This window comes from Zerene cesonia, chromosome 18 (assembly GCF_012273895.1).
Source record: "Zerene cesonia ecotype Mississippi chromosome 18, Zerene_cesonia_1.1, whole genome shotgun sequence".
Lineage (NCBI taxonomy): Eukaryota > Metazoa > Arthropoda > Insecta > Lepidoptera > Pieridae > Zerene > Zerene cesonia.
The window spans coordinates 7116194-7138755 of NC_052119.1; the positions used below are offsets into that span (position 1 = coordinate 7116194).

Sequence of the window (22562 nt, forward strand, 5' to 3'; positions counted from 1 at the left end):
AGTTTTGCTTTCTATAGTAAAAAGGCAAGTGCTATAATAGTTCCTTATACCGTTCCATTTAACATCCCATTCCATAGCCCAGATTTTAAATGTCCATGCTTGGCAACATCGGCCGAGGACTGCCTAGGGCTGTAACTCTATAGTGCAGCCAGGGGCAGGCTGCGGCTGATGTCACACTACACATTAAAATCTCAAAAGGGCCTCTGCGTGTTGGATCTGTGTCCCCACGTAAGCCTTCCAAAAGACCGGGTGCTTTCCTTCTGGTGGTTCCCGAGTATTATGGAAATGAGAAACATAATAACATTTATTTTGGGCCAAATAGCCAATATAGCGTTCGTTAATTCATATTCTAATGTTATAATAGATCGATTAGACCTATAAATATGTTAAAAAAACAGATTGAAAATAAAATAAATATTGCTCTTCTAATCTCCAATCACTAAATTTACTCTATGGCATATATATTTCTAAGGCACGATCATGGCCCAATACATGTCCACGCTTGCGACTCCCACTGGGTATGAATACTAGTATGTTATATCAAAAACGCACATTGAATTTTAATATCGCATGCAATGATATTGGCATAGATTCCTAGCATATTTTTTTAAAGTATGCATTTACTTTAAAATCTGAAAATCAACCAATACAGTTATAAAAAAACAGAATTTTCACATTTCTTCTACAGAACCTTGAGCCAACTAAAAATTAAACATACACCACATACATTCATTACATATAAACAGCAATAAAATGATTCAGAATTATCAACTTCAACACATACGTGAAAATAATATATTCCCAAAATCCTAAACTCAATAAAACTTGCGGATGTTGAAAATTACTTCGAAAATTGAGAGGGTTGCGTTGAAAGTGAGATAAGTTCTAGCCGTAACTATTAATAACGCCCCATTTGTGTTAAATTGCTTGAGGTTAATTAAAAACTTATCCTTTTCATTACTCTTCATACAGTGGGATGGCTTACGTTTGAGTTTCAGCTCGAGTATTAACTGGTGAATTAGTATTGTTTTGAAGCTATTGTGAAATGCTTAAGAATTAAACAATAAAATGTCCTATTTTAATGATAATATTGTTACATAAAAGCATGTTTATTAGAACGTTCGAAAGATGTAAAAAATATATTATAAAATAGAAGGTGGTCAAAGTAAAGATGTTAACTATTTAATTTATCTAAAAGTATATTTGACATAACAGCCTAGTACTTTAATGGTTCAGAGTTTAATGTATTTCCTATAATAATTATTTCATAAAAAGTAAATGAAATGCACGGTAAAATTTTTAATCTACACTTATATTAACTGAACTCGCAGTGATTTTAACTACATATGATGAAGGCCGAGTTCAATGTACGAACCATAAAGTATAGAAGAGTATGAGTTCGTGACGAGACTCCGATAAGTTTATTACTATTTGTCGAAATCCTTGGTAGGTGCATTAACTTCAAGTGGACAATGTTCTCACGAATTGTTCATGGATTTTATCAAGCTCTTATAGGATCGCTTGAGGTTCCATTATGATATTTAGTTTTATTCTATTGTGGGCAATGGCTAGGTTGTGTGTGTGGTTTCAGTATTGTCGAGGAGTATGGCTATATAAACAATGTATCAGATCATATACATCATATTATTAATGTATGTCTATGTGCCTATCTGTATCTTCTTCACGCCTGAATTGATGAATCGATGTATATTAAAATTGGTGCAGATATTTTGAAACCCGAGGAAAAATATAAGTATTTATACGTTTTTAGCGGAAGCAATCCTACTTAAAAAATAAAAAAATAGGTTGTAGTAAAATAGTTAAAGCTAAAATCTACTTAAAGAAAGAGTAAAAGCCAGTCTTAGCAAGAATTCCGCAACAAACAGACCAGAAAGACCGAATATATCGCTATATTAATCCAAAGAATATACAAGCAATTTAATTACTACTAGGCATATAAAAACTCAAGACGAATGTACTGATTATATACTTACTACAGCGTAGTGTGTGGCCCTGCTTCCTCACTATTTACTTAATCGCTATCCGTAGTCCTGTAATAATAGTCTAATTAAGGATAAAACATTGATTAAACAATAAGTGAAGTTCACTATACATAAACTCACATTGAACTTTATACCATATTGCCATCAAGTATGGTTCATTTTGCTATGGCTCTTAAGGACATTTAAAATGATTTCAGTTCACGCAGGGAGATTGCAACGTGCAAGGCATGGCCCACTTGATTGACAAGTTAAATCCACCCACAGCAGTGTTGGTGGTCGTTTCAACCTTAACTTTAAACTTATCAGACAATAAATATTTTTAAATATTTCTTCTAGTGTTTTGTTTGCTGAAACCTGACCCACTTGAATCAAATAAATAGAATGTATCATCTTCGATAGCATCTCTTTATTTCTTTCTTCGATAATATAAGCATTAAAAAGATTAATGCCAAATATTCCTACTTCATAAAAATCATTAATGTTAAAATCCGCTCTCAAAATACATGGTTCAGTATAACTCCACTCCGCAATAAAAATATTCTTTACATCAGCTATTTCTTTGGACTAATAGGTCGATTATTCGTAAATACTTCGAAAAGGCTCTTTGTCGTAATTCCTTTACCAAATAAGTGCTTACTACGCACATATATGCATGACTTATAACCAATACGATGTAAGTTTAATCGTACTGATAACACATAAAAGGTTTTTAAGCCCTTGAAGAAAAGTAAATAAAAAAATTCTTATGAAATGCACCTCCCACATAGATTACTAAAACAACTCTAATAAAAACCTAGATCAGCCCGTACTTGATAAAGCAAATTTACAAAACAAAATGGTTCAATTCAAACACAAAACAAATACAGTTATTGCACTGCTATTGGTTAAACTGGGCATAAAACGAGATCATTACATCAATGGACGAATTTAGCCGGCGGCTTTCAATGTTGAGTGATATTTGAGTAATTTTTAAAACACCGGCTTGAACCACTTTCCAATCGATTAAATTATCTTGTACCAGAATCTGACGAGGCAATTATCGAATAATTTGAACAGCAAATGCTTTGAAGTATTTGATTAGACATTGGAACAAATATTATAACGCTACATTTGTTATAACACACTCTCTAAATAACTTATCAAAAGATATAAACTATAATCCAAATGTAAGTTTTTATTTGCTACATAAATTAACAATAAGATATTTGTGTTTTAGATTTGGTCACAAGGAGGGATTCTTAGTATTGCGATATATGACTAGTATTTATCACTTCTATAATTTATCTTGCAAAAATAATAGATATACTTTTAATTTTGGGATGCCTGGTACTTAGTTCACATATAGCTAATAAGTTTATCAAATTGTTTTCAATACCGTGTGCAACACAGAATTCTTCATTCGTTTTTTAATAAATAGAACATAAAATAGTTTTTTTATTTCGTAAGTGTACGGTTTAGTAATTTCATTAGATTGTAGAATAAACAAACTGTACGAGATTTCATTGATTTTAAAGAAACTTTTGTATGTGTATTTTTGTAACGTTTTCACGCAAAAACTGCTTGACCGATTTCAAAAAATCTTTCAGCATTGGAAAGCTGCAACTGAGTGACTTAGGCTATATATGTACCACGGGCGAAGCCGGGGCGAAAAGCCTTAGCCTAGTAATGTATCAATATTGATGTAATTTATCGAAACAAAAACTGCACGTAGAGAAATCTTACACTACTATGAAAATACTTTAGTTATTCTAATATTATAAGCCACGTACATAAAATACGAAGTGTCCGGTCGAACCCTTTACGGACTTTATTGGGTGTCCGTTAGTTGACACTACTTGCATTTCAAAGCGCCATAAAAGTAAAAGTATAATATTTGAAGATGCGATGGTTAAGATAAAGCCGATACGATGCCGTTCGATGCCACCTGCACTTATTTGTTGGGGATTGCATCCACGCAATATACAACCTTATTTTCTACATGATAAATCTTCTTATCCAGCAGACGTATGTATCAAAGGGAATTCCTAATGTGGTAATCTGGTATGCCAAAGCCATACCGTTGCTGCCTGCATTACCCCGTGACTATTAAATATAAATATTTTATAAGCAACTTATTATTGATAGTTATCTGTAGTATTAACACCTTGTCTATATCAGCCTGGGACTTTTTTATTAAAAGTTTTTTGATCATCGCAGCATCTGCCCCTTTGATATCATAAACCAATTGTCCTAGTGTGATTGATAGATTTAAATTTTAGATACTTTTTTAGTTAACGAAGCATTGACTTCATAAATAATATACAATAATTTTTTATATGTAGATAAAACATGTGTAAATATATAAATTTACGCGATATTTTAAATTATTTTTAACCGACGTTTCCTAAACCAAAGGTAGTTGTCAATGTACTGATTATTTTATTTTTGGTTTTGAAACTTGATAATTCCGTGGGCCTTTAACTGATTGGCGTGATTATATTTATATTTGATCGGAAATTGTTGCCATTCGGTGCCATTTTAGAATCTGGAGACTTACAATAGATATTATTCTTTTAACTTATTATTTTTCATGAACTCAATAGTTTGTTATGTTTCATAATGGCATATATATTGATATATGCCATTATGAAACATAGAAACAACCTACTTTTTTTAATTATGTTTCAGCACATTCCATTACATATAGCATTTTAATTATAAAAGAGGAAAAATGCTAAACTCCAGATAATACAGATAATACAAGCACTTAAAAGATAACGTCGCTCCAAATTGTGCCAAGTAATACGCTATCAAAGGATGCTGAAATGAGTCGATTTGTTGTATTATATTTGCATCCATTATCACGTCAATATGCAAGTACATTATTGGCTCCATTCTATTTATCGCGAACATCAATAGCATGATCGAGGTACCATCTGATAGCCGCGACCTGCACACAAACATGGGGTCAGGCTGAATCGTGAAATAAGAAAAGTGAATGTTTATTGAACAATAGTTACACGAAAGTGATTCTATTGAGTATGAGTATTATTGGACGTTGGTATCCTGAACTATTTTTGCAGGGTGAGTCTGCTATATTAAATACTATCTTTCCGCCGCGACTTCGTTCTCATAGTTAAAGAAAATACAGACAAGTCTCGAGGTTTATCATACATAGTTCTCGGGTTTGAAACTATCTCTGTACCAAATTTAGTCTAAATCGATTCAGTGGTTTAGGCGTAATGAAGAGACACACAGAGTTAATTTCGCATTTATAATTAGTAGGGTATCTTGTACATGTTAAAACTACATATTATATTATAGGGCCTATTTCATAAGTATGAAGTTGAGATGTGTGTAACTCAAAGTTGTAACAAAAAGTTTTTTACACTGTTAACATTTACTAAAGAATAGTAATGATAGAACATCATTAATACATTTGTCATAACACATAACTTCAAAACGTTCTATGCAATACAAAAACAAAACAACAATCCCTTGAACACCATTGTTTTACCAAAATGATATAAAATGGGCGTAAAATTGCTTGTCATATAAAATTCTATGATAAATCTTCATCTATGACGCACCAGCCCCCGTCATCCTCATCTGTCATTTCGAAATTAAAAGTAAAAAACAGGAACGTTTCAAGAAAAAAAAAAGAAGTGAGCACCCACGAGTTTGATGTGAGTATTATCCCTTTAACAAACAAGATCCGATCTACGTTCGTAAACTTTTTTATCCAAATACCAATGTCGTAAAACCCGAAAAGGAGAACACTTTTGGAGCTATTTTAATAAAATATTTCTGTTATTAGGGACAATTTATAGCCCGTTGTCCATTAGAGGATATTTTATCGTGTGGGTATTGTAACAGTTGGCTAAGCCGATTTATAGTGTAATGAGCATCACGAACGAATTTATTAGTAAGAAATGATGTCCTTTTAAAATTTTATGGGAATACAATGGGGCTGCGATGGATCTTTATTATTCGTGATCGAGTTTTATGTGATACAAATAATCTACACGAAAATTTTCACGGTCTTTTACTCGTGGTTTTTAGTGTAGTGTGTGAAGGAATATAAAGCATACAATTTAAAGAAGATTTAACTTAATCCATTATTGTGAAAAACAAATATTAATAATAACAGTTGGATTTTTTAAATGGGTGTAATGGATACCCAGCTCCTCGGATCCTCATCACACGTCGTAGACATAACGTATAAAACTTCGATTAGTATTAAGTTTATATGGGCTGCAGTTTTAAGTTATTTATTAAGCCCTTTTATCTGTACTACATGTTGATTGAAATAAATGAATAAAATAATAATTATAGATCTCGGCGAATGGATAGTGAGTTCTTCATCATAAAAGACGGCAATATTTTCTGACATTACTTCTCTAATTGATAGTTATTTGTATAAGAATTTACATTACACCACAAACCAAAATAAAAATACCAATTGTGTTATTGCGATGCTCACGACTGCGATTAGTTGAGATTTAAATTAGCAACGGGTCGTAATTATTGTTGGCGGTTTCCTTTAGCGCTTCGAATTACACTTTATTATTGAATGTTAACAAAGGCGATAAGTGCACCTGCATTTATAGCAGCTTTCATGTCGCCGACGTGTTGGTTTATTTTCATATTAGCGGGAATATAACTACAGTTTTTTAATTGCTGCTGCTTTATGAGCTAACAATTAGGACTGGAGCTCGGTGCCTTCGATTGAACTTATTAGGACTTCGTCTAATGATGTAGATTGCATACATTCGTTTGTTTTTTTTTGAACGTGATTTTTGAAATACTCGACGTTTTAATATTGCGTTTTAAGCTTAGAGTCTAGGTAGAGCTACATATGCAAAAAGTTCGAAGATATGAATATAGATGGCGTTCATTTAAATATTAGTATAATTTTTTGTTAATACATTTGATATACTGAAAAATATTTTTTTGTATATAGTACGTTATTGATACGTAAAGTATATGACATTTTTCATAAACATTAAATTTTAATTATTTTAATTAAACTAAAAAATTAGCAATCAATCTCAGTTATTTCTTTTCTCTCAAAAAAAAATCTTAAATTCAATAAGAAAGCAAAGTAAATTAAATACACGACATTGAGATTTGAGCAAGATGAATGATCTTCAAGTTTCCAATTCCTAGCAGTTTTCAACTTTTTAGCTGAAAAGTTGTTTATGTTTCAATTTATCCTGACCTTTTAGATTTCACATAAATCTCTGTTAACGCATAGAAGTTTGATCGAGCCTTTTTGGAAGAAGAACGTAAAAAATAATAGCTATTTATCGTTGGTCATTAAATGCTCATATTTTTTAACCATATTATACTTAAAATTGGACAAGCCTTGCCCCACATTTATTTCTCGCTGTGCGGAACTGCATATGTCCAAATGTTTGGGTTTTATTTGACTAGTAATTTAACTTAAAGCGAAAAGTATTCTAGTAAGGAAACTAGGACTAACTATACTAGGACTCAAAGCAAAAAGTATACTGATGATGATGATGTTGCAATTAATAAATCTCTTTACAATTATTGTTACATGGAAACAATATAGCATATTTATTGTTATTTTTTCCCCACTAAACGCTCAAATCTTGATCCAAATTCTATAATCGCGTAGGTATTTTAAGACTGTTATTATCGATTGAACGATAAACATAATTCATGTGCTTATTGCTACGGTATAGATAAGTTATAATTTTCACGTCATTATAATATATCCATCGATGTTGTTAAACAAAGAAACTGAATAATGGATTACGATCGCAATATTTTAAGCACTAATCATCTAAATTTCTTAGCCATAACGATTTTTCATGTTTAAAAGTATCTAACACTCGTAGTAATATCTATTGTGATAAGTATTTTAAAGATTCTGTGCATATATATTTGCAGCCAATGTGTATGATAGATAAATTTTATTTAAATAAGAAAAGTAAATATTACTAAATATGAAATATAACCATATTGAAGTTTATTCTCTTTACATTGTATGTGGAGCATAAACGCAAGTCACCTTGAGCTGTTTAAAATAAAACTAAGAAATCTCATAGTATTTATTCATAAGCGCACAAAAGAGTTCTGACAGTTGGCAGCAAACAAATTGAGGGTTGAAATGACTCAACGAAATTATAGTTTCGCCTTTTTGGAGTGCCATTGATTCAACGAAACTTGCTAATGGAATTTTATTTTCTTGAGAAACATGACGAATGCTAAAAACCTTAAAAGCCGCCAGCGATTTTATATTCCCGCCCCGTGAAACGGACTGGTTACAAGAGCTCTATAATTATTGATGTAAAAAGTGTCGAGATATGAAGAATCAACTGCATTTTTTGTATGATATTTCCGGTGCAGTCACGCTTCAACGTGGTATAATTTTATGGTAATCACTGTTTTGGAATGCATTAATATGAAGAGCTAATTGTAGCTAGTTTTCTACATTTTTCTTCTATCCCTTTATTGCCCCTTAAAAATGGGCACACATAAAATGCATTGGCAAAATGCAAAAGCGAATGTTCAAACGCGGTGGTGATCGCTTACCATCAGACAGAACACCTGCTCAGCTGTCTACTTTAATATAAAAATAAACAAACTGTATTGCTCATTTTGGTTGAACCTGGGCTGGTGACCAATTAACTGCATTTGTTAACTGTATACAAACTTCTTCATATTTTACGACATCAAAATTAACAAACGATCAGAACTCTTAAATATATTATCATGACTAACTACTAAAGTTTGTTTACAATATTATACATAATACTCGAGTAATAACTAAATCTGATTGCTGAATGTTGCGAAATAAATATCTCGATAATATGATCCTATATTAAATTACTCGAGGTGTCAAGAATGCCATGTGAAATGATAATATTGTGACCATAAAGATTTTTGAGTCTTGTCGCGTTGTCGTACATATGAAATAAAAATAATAAAGCTGTTTAAACACTTAAGTAATGTTACGTTGCTTATAATGGTGAATGTTTTTATAGGCCAGGCTAACAATATATTATTACTAAAGCATATACTTGGTACTTAATGTATGCTACAGTACAGTAAACAGCTCATGTGTCTTAATAATATCGAAAATTATAAAATGCAAAACGGGTTGATTTTGGACACGTCATATTAAAACTTTTGTGAATTTGATAAAATAATGCAGACTTCGGTAAAACGTATATACATAGCTCTCAGAACAAGTAATTTAGATCGTATATTTTTTCTATTATTGTATGCATTATATATGTGTTTTGCAGACGGAACAAACATTATTTTAAAGGGCAATTAAATTAGTAATGTTACCAAAAGCCCCGTTTTTACTTAATAAATGTACTGCCGAATGCTATAAGCTAATATTTAATGCGTAACTAATCTAAACTCCATTTTGTTTTTCACTCGGACAAGCACGATCATTCATCTTACCGATCCCTTTGAATCATTGTATGGGCAATGTTTCCTGTTGCTATATCCCACATTCAAATAAAACCCAATAGACTGAGTTCAGTTCTATCGGAAATATCTCAATATTGTATTCCAATTTAATATCTCAATTGCGTGTGTGTTTAGGTTATATGTTAATTTAGTATAATTTATTATGGTTGATTTATATTATTAAGTATATAATGTTAAGTGTTATTGTTTTATGCTTTTATTTGATTGTATACCCAATAGGATTTTGTTGATAATTTGATGCATGCATTGCGGTATGGCAATTAAGTATACGATAAAAAAATTGGCGATATTTATCCATTACCGTAATATTACTGTGGTAACTATTGACTAATCAGTGCTATTACAAACAGTATCAAATTTGAGTACATACATAGAAACGTAATATATTTCTATTCTTCCAGACGTTGTATAAACACTGCTCCACCATTTTGTAAAGTCCGAAAACCGGTTAAAATTCAATAAAGTCCATTCAAACGGAGTCTCAATAAGTCACAGTGATGAATCACAAAAATATTATAATTCAAAGGAATGTCGAGCTAGTTTTGCGCGGTAAAAACTTTTATTCCAACACTCGGTCATGCTCAATGGACGGGACGGGATAATCAAATCATCCCGGAGTTCTCTCACAATTTTTTTTATAGATTCGTGACAGTATTTTCGATGTGATTTATCCGCTTTCGGTTTCCCATAACCCAATTTATGGTACTTCTATAAAACGATTGGAGTGACTTGTCTATGGTCATTATAGCTGTTCAAATTTTTATTCTGTAATGCTGTTTAATTATTTGGTAGAAATTATTACTGCAATTTATAACAAATGTAACCCAAAGCTCATACTTACATATAAAAAAGATAATAATATTCATCTTTTAATTTTGATTTTTATTTCTTTTTGTGTCATTTTCGGAAATGGAGCTGGTGGGTCGTCTAATGGTAGACGCTACCACCGCCCATGAACATTTGGAGAGGCCGAAGATCGATTGCAGAACTTATATCTCTAAAAATGGATTGCCGACTTCAAATTGGAATGGGATTATGTAAGGATTGGCCAGAATAATACAGGAAAGGATTGGGAAGGGTTTGCAAAAGGATATAACCCCACCCACCGAACGAAGATAGCAGTATGCTTTTTCACGCCGATCTTCTGAGGGGGTGTGGTACTTCCCCATATTGGCATATTTCGTGCCGGAGCGTATTGGACTCCCACATACAAAATGTATGTATTTATATATTTGTTCATTAACATTTGATAGATTATTTGCTACGTAAGTATTAAGTTAGACATATAATTAAAATGCCCTTATAATGAAATATATCTTTCTTTTGGTACACGTGTCAACTACAGGCTAAAATTGGTAAACATACAAACTCGCTAACCTCGAATCCCAATTTCATTTTAGATAAATGATTTTTGTCGGTCTCATTAATAAAATATAATAAGAAATTACATTGAATTCGGCTTATCTTCTTTCGGCTTAGCTTCGGTTTCACAGTAAAACGTGACAATACTACGGAAGCGTTTATAAAGAGTCTTGTTTCTGTCGGAAAACAGATCATGCTTTATATTAAGATAAAAAGGCAGGGCTTTCACGTTGTCGCAGTAAAGTTAATATACGTCATTTAGTTCTAATAGGTAGTTACATGATAGCACACAGTCCTTTAAATGAGTATTATCATTCTGTGAAATGTAAATATTAATTTAAAACCGATAGTGTTTAATAACTAAAATGAATTTTTGTCTATATAAAAAAAAAGTTATAACTTTTTATTTTTTGTGAATTAAAAATGGCCAGTTAAAATTTGCAATATTTCTGACGTTAACTAAGGCATTTTCCCGACATAAAAATTATTAACTGGCGTAAAATTTACGCATACATTTTGTATTTTACTTAACTTGTTCATGAAAATTAAACTGTTCGATGAATAATATTTAAAGTAATATATTGCAAAGAGTGAAATATTACACACTAATCGAATCTTTTTAATAATACTGAGCATGTATCTGTTACCGCAATAAATAAATAGATTATAGCATAGCTCAATGTTCAATTTGTAATCACGTACATAAATGAAAATGACTGATGTTAAACTTACATTGACAGATCATTCTCAACATAAATTGTAAACAAATATTTAACAAAAAGACATGTTTAAACATTATAAACCATCTAAAAGAGAACACAATTACGTATATTCACATTTTAATTATTTTGTTTAAAAAAATTGCGTTTGTTTAAATCTCCCTCACCCTAATAATAAGCAAATAACATCGCAAGCCAATCTAACCAGACCTCGTCTCGTCAAAACAATCTATCTGCGTCAAAACATTGTCTATGTTCATTCTCATGCTCCCATTACCTCACTGCATCGGTATTGCCAAGTCTCACGATAACATCTCTCGGTTGTCACGAACCAATTTCAGTGCACTCCTAGCCAGATTTCGAATGAAACGTAACCTTTGTACCTTGAAGTGTGAACCGTCATGTCTGACCAGCGGGTGGCTTATAAATTTCGATATTGTCGAAAACACGCACCGCGGATACCCGACGTCGGTCAAGTGCCACACAAAAATGTTATCTGATTTGATACGATGCTGTGATCAGTCATCCTTTGTTGTTTGGGCAAACAGGAATCAATCTTGCGTTAGGCCTGGCTCGCGACTTATGGATTGGCCTTTTGATCTTGAAAAAATAGCATTTGAATTGTTGTATGATCATGAGGTTTTGCATTTATAATATTACCTAGGGATTCTTTCTTTGATTTGTACCCAATACGCAAACTTTTTGTGTAACATTGAATAATATTAACTTTCATTGGTTTGAGTATAAATATTTCGTTATTCTATTGTATATTTTTGAAGCTGTATGTAATGTTTAGTTTAGTTATTAAGATTATCTTGATAATAATGCTATAACTTGATTAAAATTATATTAAATATCCATGTGATTGAAATTCTCATCATTAAAAGAATATATAATATACTTTCTAAAGATATTACCTTCCATTGTCCAGCCCATTTATGTTATAAAACCAGAATTGTCATAGTGTGTTGAGAACAGGTATTATTATTAATTACTATAGATAATATTAATGCCTACTTTAATATGTTTTACAATTGTTATTGTATATAATATTACGTCGTTGTCGACTTTTTCGATATATTCGATATAAACATATGAATAAGACTTTTAAAAATTGCATTAGTTTAAACCAACCAATTCAATCACAGATTATTTTATCTTCATCAGGTAGAATGCTCTATTGGTCATACGATATTTAGGCATAGACACATTTTATCTCCAGACCCCAGATTCAAGGGATGACTCAAACGTGCATATAGCCGTGAAATCTATAGATTATAGAACCGGACGTTGATAACAGGTATCGATTAGGATGCTTTTGACAAATCCATTTAGATGACGTAAGAGATAAGGTCCTGATAAGGGAAAAGTCGATAGCATTGAGAGCTTAAGTGTAAATAAATGTTCAATAAATTGGATGACTTACGGCCATTTTTTATGATTGTAATGAGAACCCATTACCCTGCCCATTAATTATTTTAAATGTACTAAACTAGTAAATAATTTATCAAAATCCCTACTGCTTTAAAGCATTTTTATATTCTATTTCATATGAAATTTATTGATTTTATTTATTATATTATAATATGATTTTATTTATTATATTATATCTATAATAGTCGAACAATAAAATAACTGAACACTTTTCGTATTTTTGTTTAGTATGCATTTAAAATAATAATAAATATTAATGTATTTTTTTGTAATAATTTCAATAAATAATTTTGAATTCATTTAAAAATTTATTTTTTTGGAGGGAATTCCTTTGTTCGCTAGATTGATTATTAGGCAGATGTTTGCCGCCGTTTGCTTTGTCATCATAAGTGGAAATTTGTATCATAACATCCACATATTATGTAACTGTATTAGTACTACTTATATAGAAAAGGAAATTATGTTATTTATTTATTCATAAATAATTAGTTTAAGGTCTGTGCCTGACTTCGTATATATTCTCAATGTAAAATCTACTGTTTTACTATCACTACTGTGAATGTCTATGCTTATAATTTATCAAATGTTAATTTGTATTAAGCATAGTGTTGTGTTGTGTTGTCCCATATTGGTAGGCCAGTTTGTGTTTAATTTAATTTTTAGGTAAATATTTAAACATGAATTAATTTATTTTGATATTAATTCAATAATTTGTATTACAATTGTATTATAATTAGCTGTACCCCGCGGTTTCACCCGCGTAAGTACGTTTCCCTTAGGAATATTGTGATAAGAAGTTGCCTATATGTTATTCCAGTTGTTCAGCTATCTACGCACTAAATTTCATTGCAATCGATTCAGTAGTTTTTTCGTGAAAGAGGAACAAACACACACACATCCTTACAAACTTTCGCATTTAAAATATTAGTATGATTATATTACCATTACAATTACATGTTTTTGTAATATGTGAATTATTGTAAAAGATTATGATATTTATCTGTATAAGTATACGAATAATAACCTGTCTGTTTCTTTTGTTTTAATTGATTCATAAAAAATATTCCTTAATCATTGAAGTAACTAAAATATCACGTTAAATTATCACAAAACCAATTTCATATATAAAATCTTTATTGAATCTAAAACCAACACTTTAATTAAAAGTAAACACCAGATGCTGTCCACTGGACTTCACTGAAAAAATGGATGCAGCAGAGCGCAGCGGCCGTTCAAAGTATGTCACACCATATGCTGCACTGACACTTTTATAAGTATGACAAAAAAATCAATAACGACCATTCCTCGGGTCAAACATAACTAGATTCGAATATTCTATTGTAGACGGCTAAGAGAATCCATGACGGATAAATTATGACTTCGGAGCATCTACCTGAGTTGGGACCGTCATTATGAACTAAGATGATTGTCGGCGAGCCGAAATTATTTTTCAATATTTTTTTATAAATCCCCATTTCTCACTACAGACAGCAAAACTAACGGTTATGGATTGGTTTTTATGTTATTAGTTTTTTGTGTTCTTTTGCGGCTTATTTTTGAAATCGGTACACAACCACAGACTGTTGCAAAATAATTAATTGTTTCATTTTAGAATATTGCTATGTATAGAATCTAATCGTGTAGGCAATTAATTATTGTTTATCTCAAGCGAGTGTATTATGCATATTCAGTGGGGTTAAAAATAAAAGAAATGTATTAATTCATAATATTTTTATTTTAAAATTTCACTTGCGAGTTTAACGTTTGACAATTTACACGTAATTTATTGTAAACAATTGACCACATAAGCAATAATACATAAGTCAATATTAAACAAAGTGCTACTATAGTCCTGTACATAAATAACTGATAAAACAAAAGCAATAATTTAACAAGTCGGCTCTGACTACTATTGATTATGTGACCATGAAACGATCTACAGTAATTAGTATCAACATCAACTCCTATCTAATGACTAGTATAACTATACAGACATCAATATTCTTTATACATTAATAATTACAATTATTTACAATATATTTGGTAACAATGAGATATAATATCTATAGCAAAATACTTAAGTCACATTTTATACTGGCAATTCATAACCTATATTACAATACAGATCAGTCTTAAAAGATATCATATAATATAATTTATAACATTGTTTAGTACTATTTAGTTTCACAATCGCAAGTACCTACAGCTAGATAATTATTGGAATATAAGGCGTCGATCTATTAAGATACGTATGCGATACAAATCAACAACAGTCTCTTTAAATATTACATTATAATTTATAAATAATTACAAGGAACGTTACTCATACAATTATTTGGCCGGCAATAATCACGTCTCAATAAGGCATTGCCAGATTACGAGGCAACTTAGTATACACACATGCTTGGAATGTAGCGACCCATTAAGAAATATCTAATAGATAACAAGAGGAGTTTTAAAACATGTTATCTGTGTACGCTCGGATGGGTTTGAGGTAAGCAATCATGTACTGAAGAACGGGGTTGTAAGTAGCCTTGCTCGTCGAGCATGGAGGGCGAGTGATGGTTGGGATGCTTACGTAACGTATTAGGTGGCCTCGGCCGGCCGCCATATGGCTGTTCGTAATTTTGTGTGTCAATGGATATGTAACTGTGGTGTGGATTATCCACATCTTGTATCTGGCTTGTTAATGTCGTATTTGTCAGCATTGAGGTGTCATCCTCAATGCTGATGCCTACGTTAGCTACAGTGGGAGTTTGGGGAGGAAGCGCGTCATACTTGTACCAATGCTCCGGCGCAGTGGGTGACGCTGTGTATCTGGACGGGTGTCGCCTAGCATTTGGACAAACGCCGTGTGCGTAATTGATGTTATCTTTATTCCAGTGCAAATTTGAACCGTCGGGCATTAAAAACCTTACTTTCTCCCAAAACTTTTTCTCACCCCAGAATAATACATTACAGGTTTTTAAATAATTTTGGAATTCCAGATCTAAATTGAGTGCACTAATATCAGTGGTCAAAATAAAAACGACTCTATGTCTCCTAATGGAAGGGTGAATTGAAGTTATTACATGTTTAAGAGCGGCTTTGAATGAAGTCTTTGACCATTCGTTCTGTAAGAAATTAAACGAAATGAAAACTAATATTCTTTTTGATGATTCAGCTGCATTTGTGATTTGATCTAACAAATAATTTTCAGGGGCATTTTGTAAGTCTCTATAGTGAAAGCACATGGTGTATCCACAGTGCTCCAACTCTGGCGCAACTACTTTCGTTACAAAGTCATCATCTAACAAACTATAAACCGCGTAACCATCGTACATCCTGTCCCTATCGAGCTCGCTCTCCTGTATAGATGCACTTTTAAATAACCGAACACCATATTTAGAATGCGCCCATAAACGCACGTTTTGTCTAAATGAGAATGCTAAGGCACCAAACAATAAAATAAGGATTACACTTATAAGGACTACAGCTAAAAGCGGCACAAAGTTTAATTTAATTGTGCTCACTTCATCATACTGAAATGGTTGGTTTTCAGTAGGTATAGTATTGTCCATTACATTAGAGTCACGACACTTGTCCATCACATCAAACACAGTTAGGTTAGCACTGATTTCATTTTCACTTGCACAAAACATATCCGAGGGATCCTCATAGAATTTTTTTAACCAGTTCACTAATGGTAATACATTTTCACACGTACAGGTAAATAAGTTACCTTTTACGCGAACACTTTCTAAATGTACAATATGAGCCAACTTCTTGTCGAGATTCAATATCTTGTTTCCTTGTAAGTTTATGATCCGGAGAGAAGATAAATTTTCAAACGACTTATTCGCCACACTAGTTAAGAGGTTATCGTTTAAGTATAACTCCCTCAAGTGCTTTGTTTGGGAAAACTCGCCGCCGGCTATTTCCGTTATATGATTATTTTCCAGATGTAAAATATTGAGAGAGTGTAGGCCATTAAAAGTGTCGTTATCGATAGAAGCTATATTACTATTATTTAAATATAACTTATGAAGCTTTTTCTTGCCTATAAATAGATGGCTATTCAATGAGCCAAAGTCATTACCATCTAAGTAAAGTTCAGTGGCATCCATAGGTATTTTCTCTGGAATGTCTGTGTAGCCAACGTTAGAACAGTCAATTACATTAGAGTTCCAATTGCTATCATGAAAACAGGAACATCCCTCAGGGCATGTCATTTTGCAGTCGCAGGCTTCAAATTCACAACAAAAACAGCTTGATGAACAATGAGTTTCATAAGAACAAAGGAACTGCGTTTCAGGAACATCCATTAAGTTTGCTTTTCCTCCATATTTATTATTTACAACTTCACATGTAACTGAATCTAAATCTACAAAGCGGGGATACTGTCTCATATGGTTCCATAGGTTGATTTTTTGTAGCCAAATCATATGACAGTTACATACAAATGGATTATTTGCAATGAAAAATTTGGGTAAAAACTTATGCTTTGGGATGTGAGGCAATGTGAATGCAGATAGTTCAACGGTTCTCAATTTATTGTCCGTCATAATAACTTTTTCAAGGTTCCTTTTTTGTAAGAATGTACCTGGCTGTATAGTATGAATTTTGTTGTTATTCAAAAAAAGTACCTCAATAGAATCGGGAACCGATTTCTCATCGACGTCTTCTAAAGAATTAAAACTCACGTCGAGCATTCTAATATTTTGTGGAACGTTTTTCTCATTTTCTAATTTACTTATATTATTCTGATGAATATCTAGCCACTCCAAGGCCTCAGGCATGTAGCTGTAATCGAAATAAATAAGTTTGTTGTCAGATATGTTGAGCCAGCCCAGAGTGCTTAGTTTGTTAAAAACACCTCGTATATCTGTTAGTTTATTTCCGTCGAGACGAATAGCTTTCAACGTTGGATTTGAAAGAAATGCGTCTTGTTCTATAGTTTCAATCTTATTAGATGCCAAATTTAGAACTTGTAATGATGGTAAAGTGCTAAAAGTGTCTTTTGGTATGCTCGTTATATGGTTGTCGACAAGTCGTAAGCCGTATAATTCTTCTAATCCCTCAAAAGATGTGTTTGATATCTTTGTAATGTTGTTCTTACCGATGTCAAGTGATTTCAAAAAGCGTAGCTTTCTAATGCCATCTGGTACATAATTCAAATGATTTCCATTTAACCCTAAATCTTGTAAATATGTAATATTTTCAAATGATCGTTCATGGATAATAGATATTTCATTATTATCTAAGTATAGCTGGCTAAGAACAAATAGATTAGAAAAAATATGTTCGTTTAATGTTTTTATCTTATTGTCCGACATTGACAATTGATGAAGATTCTTAAGTTCAGCAAAAGCACCATTGCTTATCACTTCAATAGCGTTATTATCCAAGTTTAAGACCTGCAAGTTATTAAGGTCCTGAAATGTTTTAGGATCTATTCGCACCAAAGAGTTATATGACAAATTCAATATAACCAATCTTATAAGTCCGGCGAAGGTGTCTCTATTTACCCAATCGTTAGTTAATCGATTTCTAGATAAATCCAATTTCTCAAGTTGATCAAGTCCTTCCAACAAGCCCGGCGCCAGCACGGAAAGTGAATTATTTGCTAATGAGATTTCTTTTATAACGCGTGACGACTGGAATAGTTCCGGAGGAACGGCGACTAACTTGTTTCCGGATAAGTTCAGAATTTTTAATGAATTCAACCCCACGAAAGCTCTGTCGCCGATTTCATTAATCAAGTTGTTCTGAATTTTCAATACTTCCAACGATCTAAGGCTTGAGAGTCCATTATCGGGTAGCCTTAATACATTATTATGTGATAAATCTAACTGTTTCAAACCCGTATTGCATGATTTGCCGGGAGCGATAGGTCCTTTGCCCCAGTCGGAAAACCCGATTTCAGAAATATCTTGTATTTTATTGTTTGTTAAGTTCAAGGACTCTAAACTGAAAAGCGGACAGAATACTTCAGATGGTAACATGTAAATATTATTGTCACCTAAATCAAGTGATCGCAGCTCCATTAATCCCCGAAAACTCTCAGCGTGAAATTCCATTGTCATTGCTGGCCAATCCGTGTTGTATGAGCGTAGAGTGAGGCTAGTTAAGTCACGAAGAGGCGATAATACTGTTGCTGGTACGTAACGTATCTTACAATACTCAATACGCAAGTCTTCAAGTTTGCGTAACTGTCCCAAAAAGCTTCCCGTATTCATATGCAGTGAACTTTCGAAAAACAATAAATCCGTGCAAGTAAGTTTCAATTTATTAATGTTGTATGCTTGCGCCGTCGTTATGTTTTTAAATAACATATCAGCTGATCCGATGGTTTTGATATTACACGTGAGAAAGTTTGATTCACTCAACTTTGCGTCCGAATAGTCCCATTGACAGCCACTAGGGGCGGGCGGCGCGGAACGTGCGCGCGCACCGGCCACCAAAACCAAACACATCCAAACTTTTAACGAAATCATTCCATATAAGTTTTCAGTCATTTTTTCACAGTAAAACAGTTCATTTGAAACTCAATATCACTCAGAAGTATAGTTCTCAACTTCTTATCACTTAAAAGTCAATGTTATAAATCACGTATCGGTGTTTACACTAAGTTTTAGAGCGCATGTAAACAAAGATTGCGCGATCGCGGCAAAACTTTTGACGCAGCCATGCTCCCCTGCGGTCGGGCGGTAACTGACCTACGTAAGTTTGAACGAAAGCCGCGTGGATCTAGGGAGATGCGGGAGGGGGGTGGGGGCCCCAACCGACGGGTGGGACTAGCACTGCAGCTTACAACAGATGGCACGCGTGTTTTGAGACACTCAAAAATATTGGTTATTCAACGTAGAAGACTTAGGTCTGCGTGATTCATTGAACATAACTCCTTAAGTTACATCTTTAAGGAGGTCGTTTTGGGTTTTCAAACAGTAGCTGATAGTAACAACAGTATTGTTTTGTTTTGGGTCTATTAAGTTTTGGAGAAGTCTTATACAAAAGAAGTGGTGGAAATTTTACTATGTTGATCGTATTAAAATACGGCATAATAATATTTTATTTAATAATACTTATTCTGTAATTTATTAATAATACCTAGCTAAAATATTAAATTGCAACATTTGAAATATTTGCGACTCAAAATATGTGACAATGTTTTATTTTATTTTTTAAAATATTTAAATAATTAAAAAAATACATTTTATTTTATTCTTCATAATGCACAAACAATAGTGTACATTTTATTTTACAATAGATCGATTTTATAATGCTGAGAAGGAAATGAGAATATGATTGCCTAGTGGGTGGACATTTTACTATAAGCGAACAATTGTGAATGACAGCTTAATAAATGTATCGAATTTTGTAGTACAAAAAAATTAACCTATTTAAACCAACACAATGAACATTGGACACGTGTGGTTGTGCTGAATTAATAAGAAGTTTTTATATATATTGGATAATACAATATTATTAAATTCATAGAAAATATATTTAGTATTATTTATATATTTCTCATACATTAGTAAGGCATGTGTATACCTACGCAGTATAAATGGCTTCTCTAGTTTAAAGTTTAAAATAGTATATTTATTTATTTAACGAATTGTACCAAATCTTCATCAGAATGTACCATAGAAATTAAAATTTTAAAGGATGCCTAAAGATACTAGACAAAGGCAGAGAATTAGGAAAAGAAGGAAAATAAATGATATGACTATTAATATACTAGCTGTCTAAGGCGGAATCATTCGTGGTACCTGGGTTAAAAGTAGCCTACGTGCTATCCAGACTATCTTTCTCTATACGAAATTTAATACAGGCACAATAAGCTGTTTTTGTGTGAAGAGTAACAACATCCATACATCCATCCGTCTTATACTTACAAACATTCACGTTTATAATATTAGTAGAATTGTTAATAAATGATGTAAAGATTGACAGGAGTTAAACCTTTTAAAAACTATGTAGTTAGTAGATATAGCATCTTTTTTCTTGTAGATGTTGTGAAGAAAAACTAATCCACCTTCGAGTTGTCAACTAGATCAAATTAAAATAAGACCACATAGGAGAAACCAGCTTTCAAATATAAAAATAATCTTAAAAATCGATTCACCCGGTTAAAAGTTATAATCGTATAACTCTTCTATGTTTTCAAGAAATTATAAAGAAAATTTAATCAATTTCATTCGGATACAAAAAAAAATTGACATTATATTTGTATATGCAATATTAACTGCTTCCCAAATAAATTATATGCAATTAGCTCCATTAATTTTATGAAGAGCGTGTTAGTTCTGCGAAATCACAATAAAAACCGCATCTTCTCAGAGTTATGGTTTCCTGTATCAAAATAGAAATGATACCGTGAAATAACGTGGACTTATTTCGTAAATAAAATAATAATTTGGTCGTGTTCTTTCATAGAAATATAATATTTTCGATTTCAGTATATATAACATATTTTATTTCATCGGAAGCCAAGTTACGAATCAATAAATGTAATATCTAAAAAAATTAAGGAATAATTTTAAATGTGGATTAATACAGATTTTCATAATATTTCTTAAAATCGCCGTTTGAAATAAGACAATTTTAATAAACTATTGCGTCCATTTAACTTAATATTACGAACATTACTTTTAATAAAAATCTCTTATTATTAGTCTTCGAATGTATATGTATAGGGTATATCATCATTATCTTTATCAAAAATCAGATAAAGTCAATCCGTTAGCTCTTATATGAAATGTTCACCGATGGCCTACGTTGTTCGTATTTGCTTGTTAACCGAAAAAACACGTCCATTGAGTCACAGAGTCATCAGATGCTATAACACGTGCGTTTCGAATTGAATCTACCGTGGGAGACGCTGGAGCCTACGTTTTACACTCTTATCTTTTGATTCTTAAAACTATGGGATTAGTTTTATTTATTAAACTCTATGCTATAAAATAAGCCATTGTGTATAGAGAACATAACGAAATTAAATGAAGTATAAAAATCACGCCTGGGTATTATACTCGCGGGTTCCCGTAGGATTTCCGGGATAAAACCTTATATATATATATATATATATATATATATATATATATATATATATATATATATATATATATATATATATATATATATATATATATATATATATATATATATATATATATATATATATATATATACATATATATATCTCAGGTCTTAAGCTATCTAGGTAAGAAATTTGATTCAAATCAGTTCAGTGGTTTTGGCGTGAAGAAGCGAGGGACAGAGTTACTAGATAAAATGAATTAATTTACTGCTTACACTTTAAAAATATACAATTTAAATAAATAGCTCAACAGCATACATTTCATATCAATAATCTTCTAAACTCATTTTTATATTACACATTTACATTCAATCTCTGATTATTATGAAATCACTATAAATATTGAATGGGAAATATATTTTATTTAGTACCATGATGACACTCAGTCCATGAACAAGGAAATAATTGGATAGCGGTGTGTCACAAGGTAACATATTGGAGCCCAAACTATTGATATTCTCTGTCAATATTGAAGGTCAACATCTCACGTGCCCATGACGGCCC

At 32.0% G+C, this 22562-nt stretch overlaps 1 protein-coding gene across 1 annotated transcript; it reads right to left on the reverse strand.

The window, feature by feature from the left end:
* Positions 1-14692: 14692 nt before the first annotated feature.
* LOC119833907 (toll-like receptor 6) lies at positions 14693-19656 on the reverse strand. The gene has a single exon (XM_038358128.1). The coding sequence runs from the start codon at positions 19468-19470 to the stop codon at positions 15439-15441; it is 4032 nt and encodes a 1343-aa protein (XP_038214056.1). The 5' UTR covers positions 19471-19656; the 3' UTR covers positions 14693-15438.
* Between the last annotated feature and the right edge of the window lie 2906 nt (positions 19657-22562).

What these genes read in the sequence shown, in the direction of transcription:
- LOC119833907 (XM_038358128.1), bottom strand. Translation starts at nt 19,470, where the DNA reads ATGACTGAAAACTTATATGGAATGATTTCGTTAAAAGTTTGGATGTGT.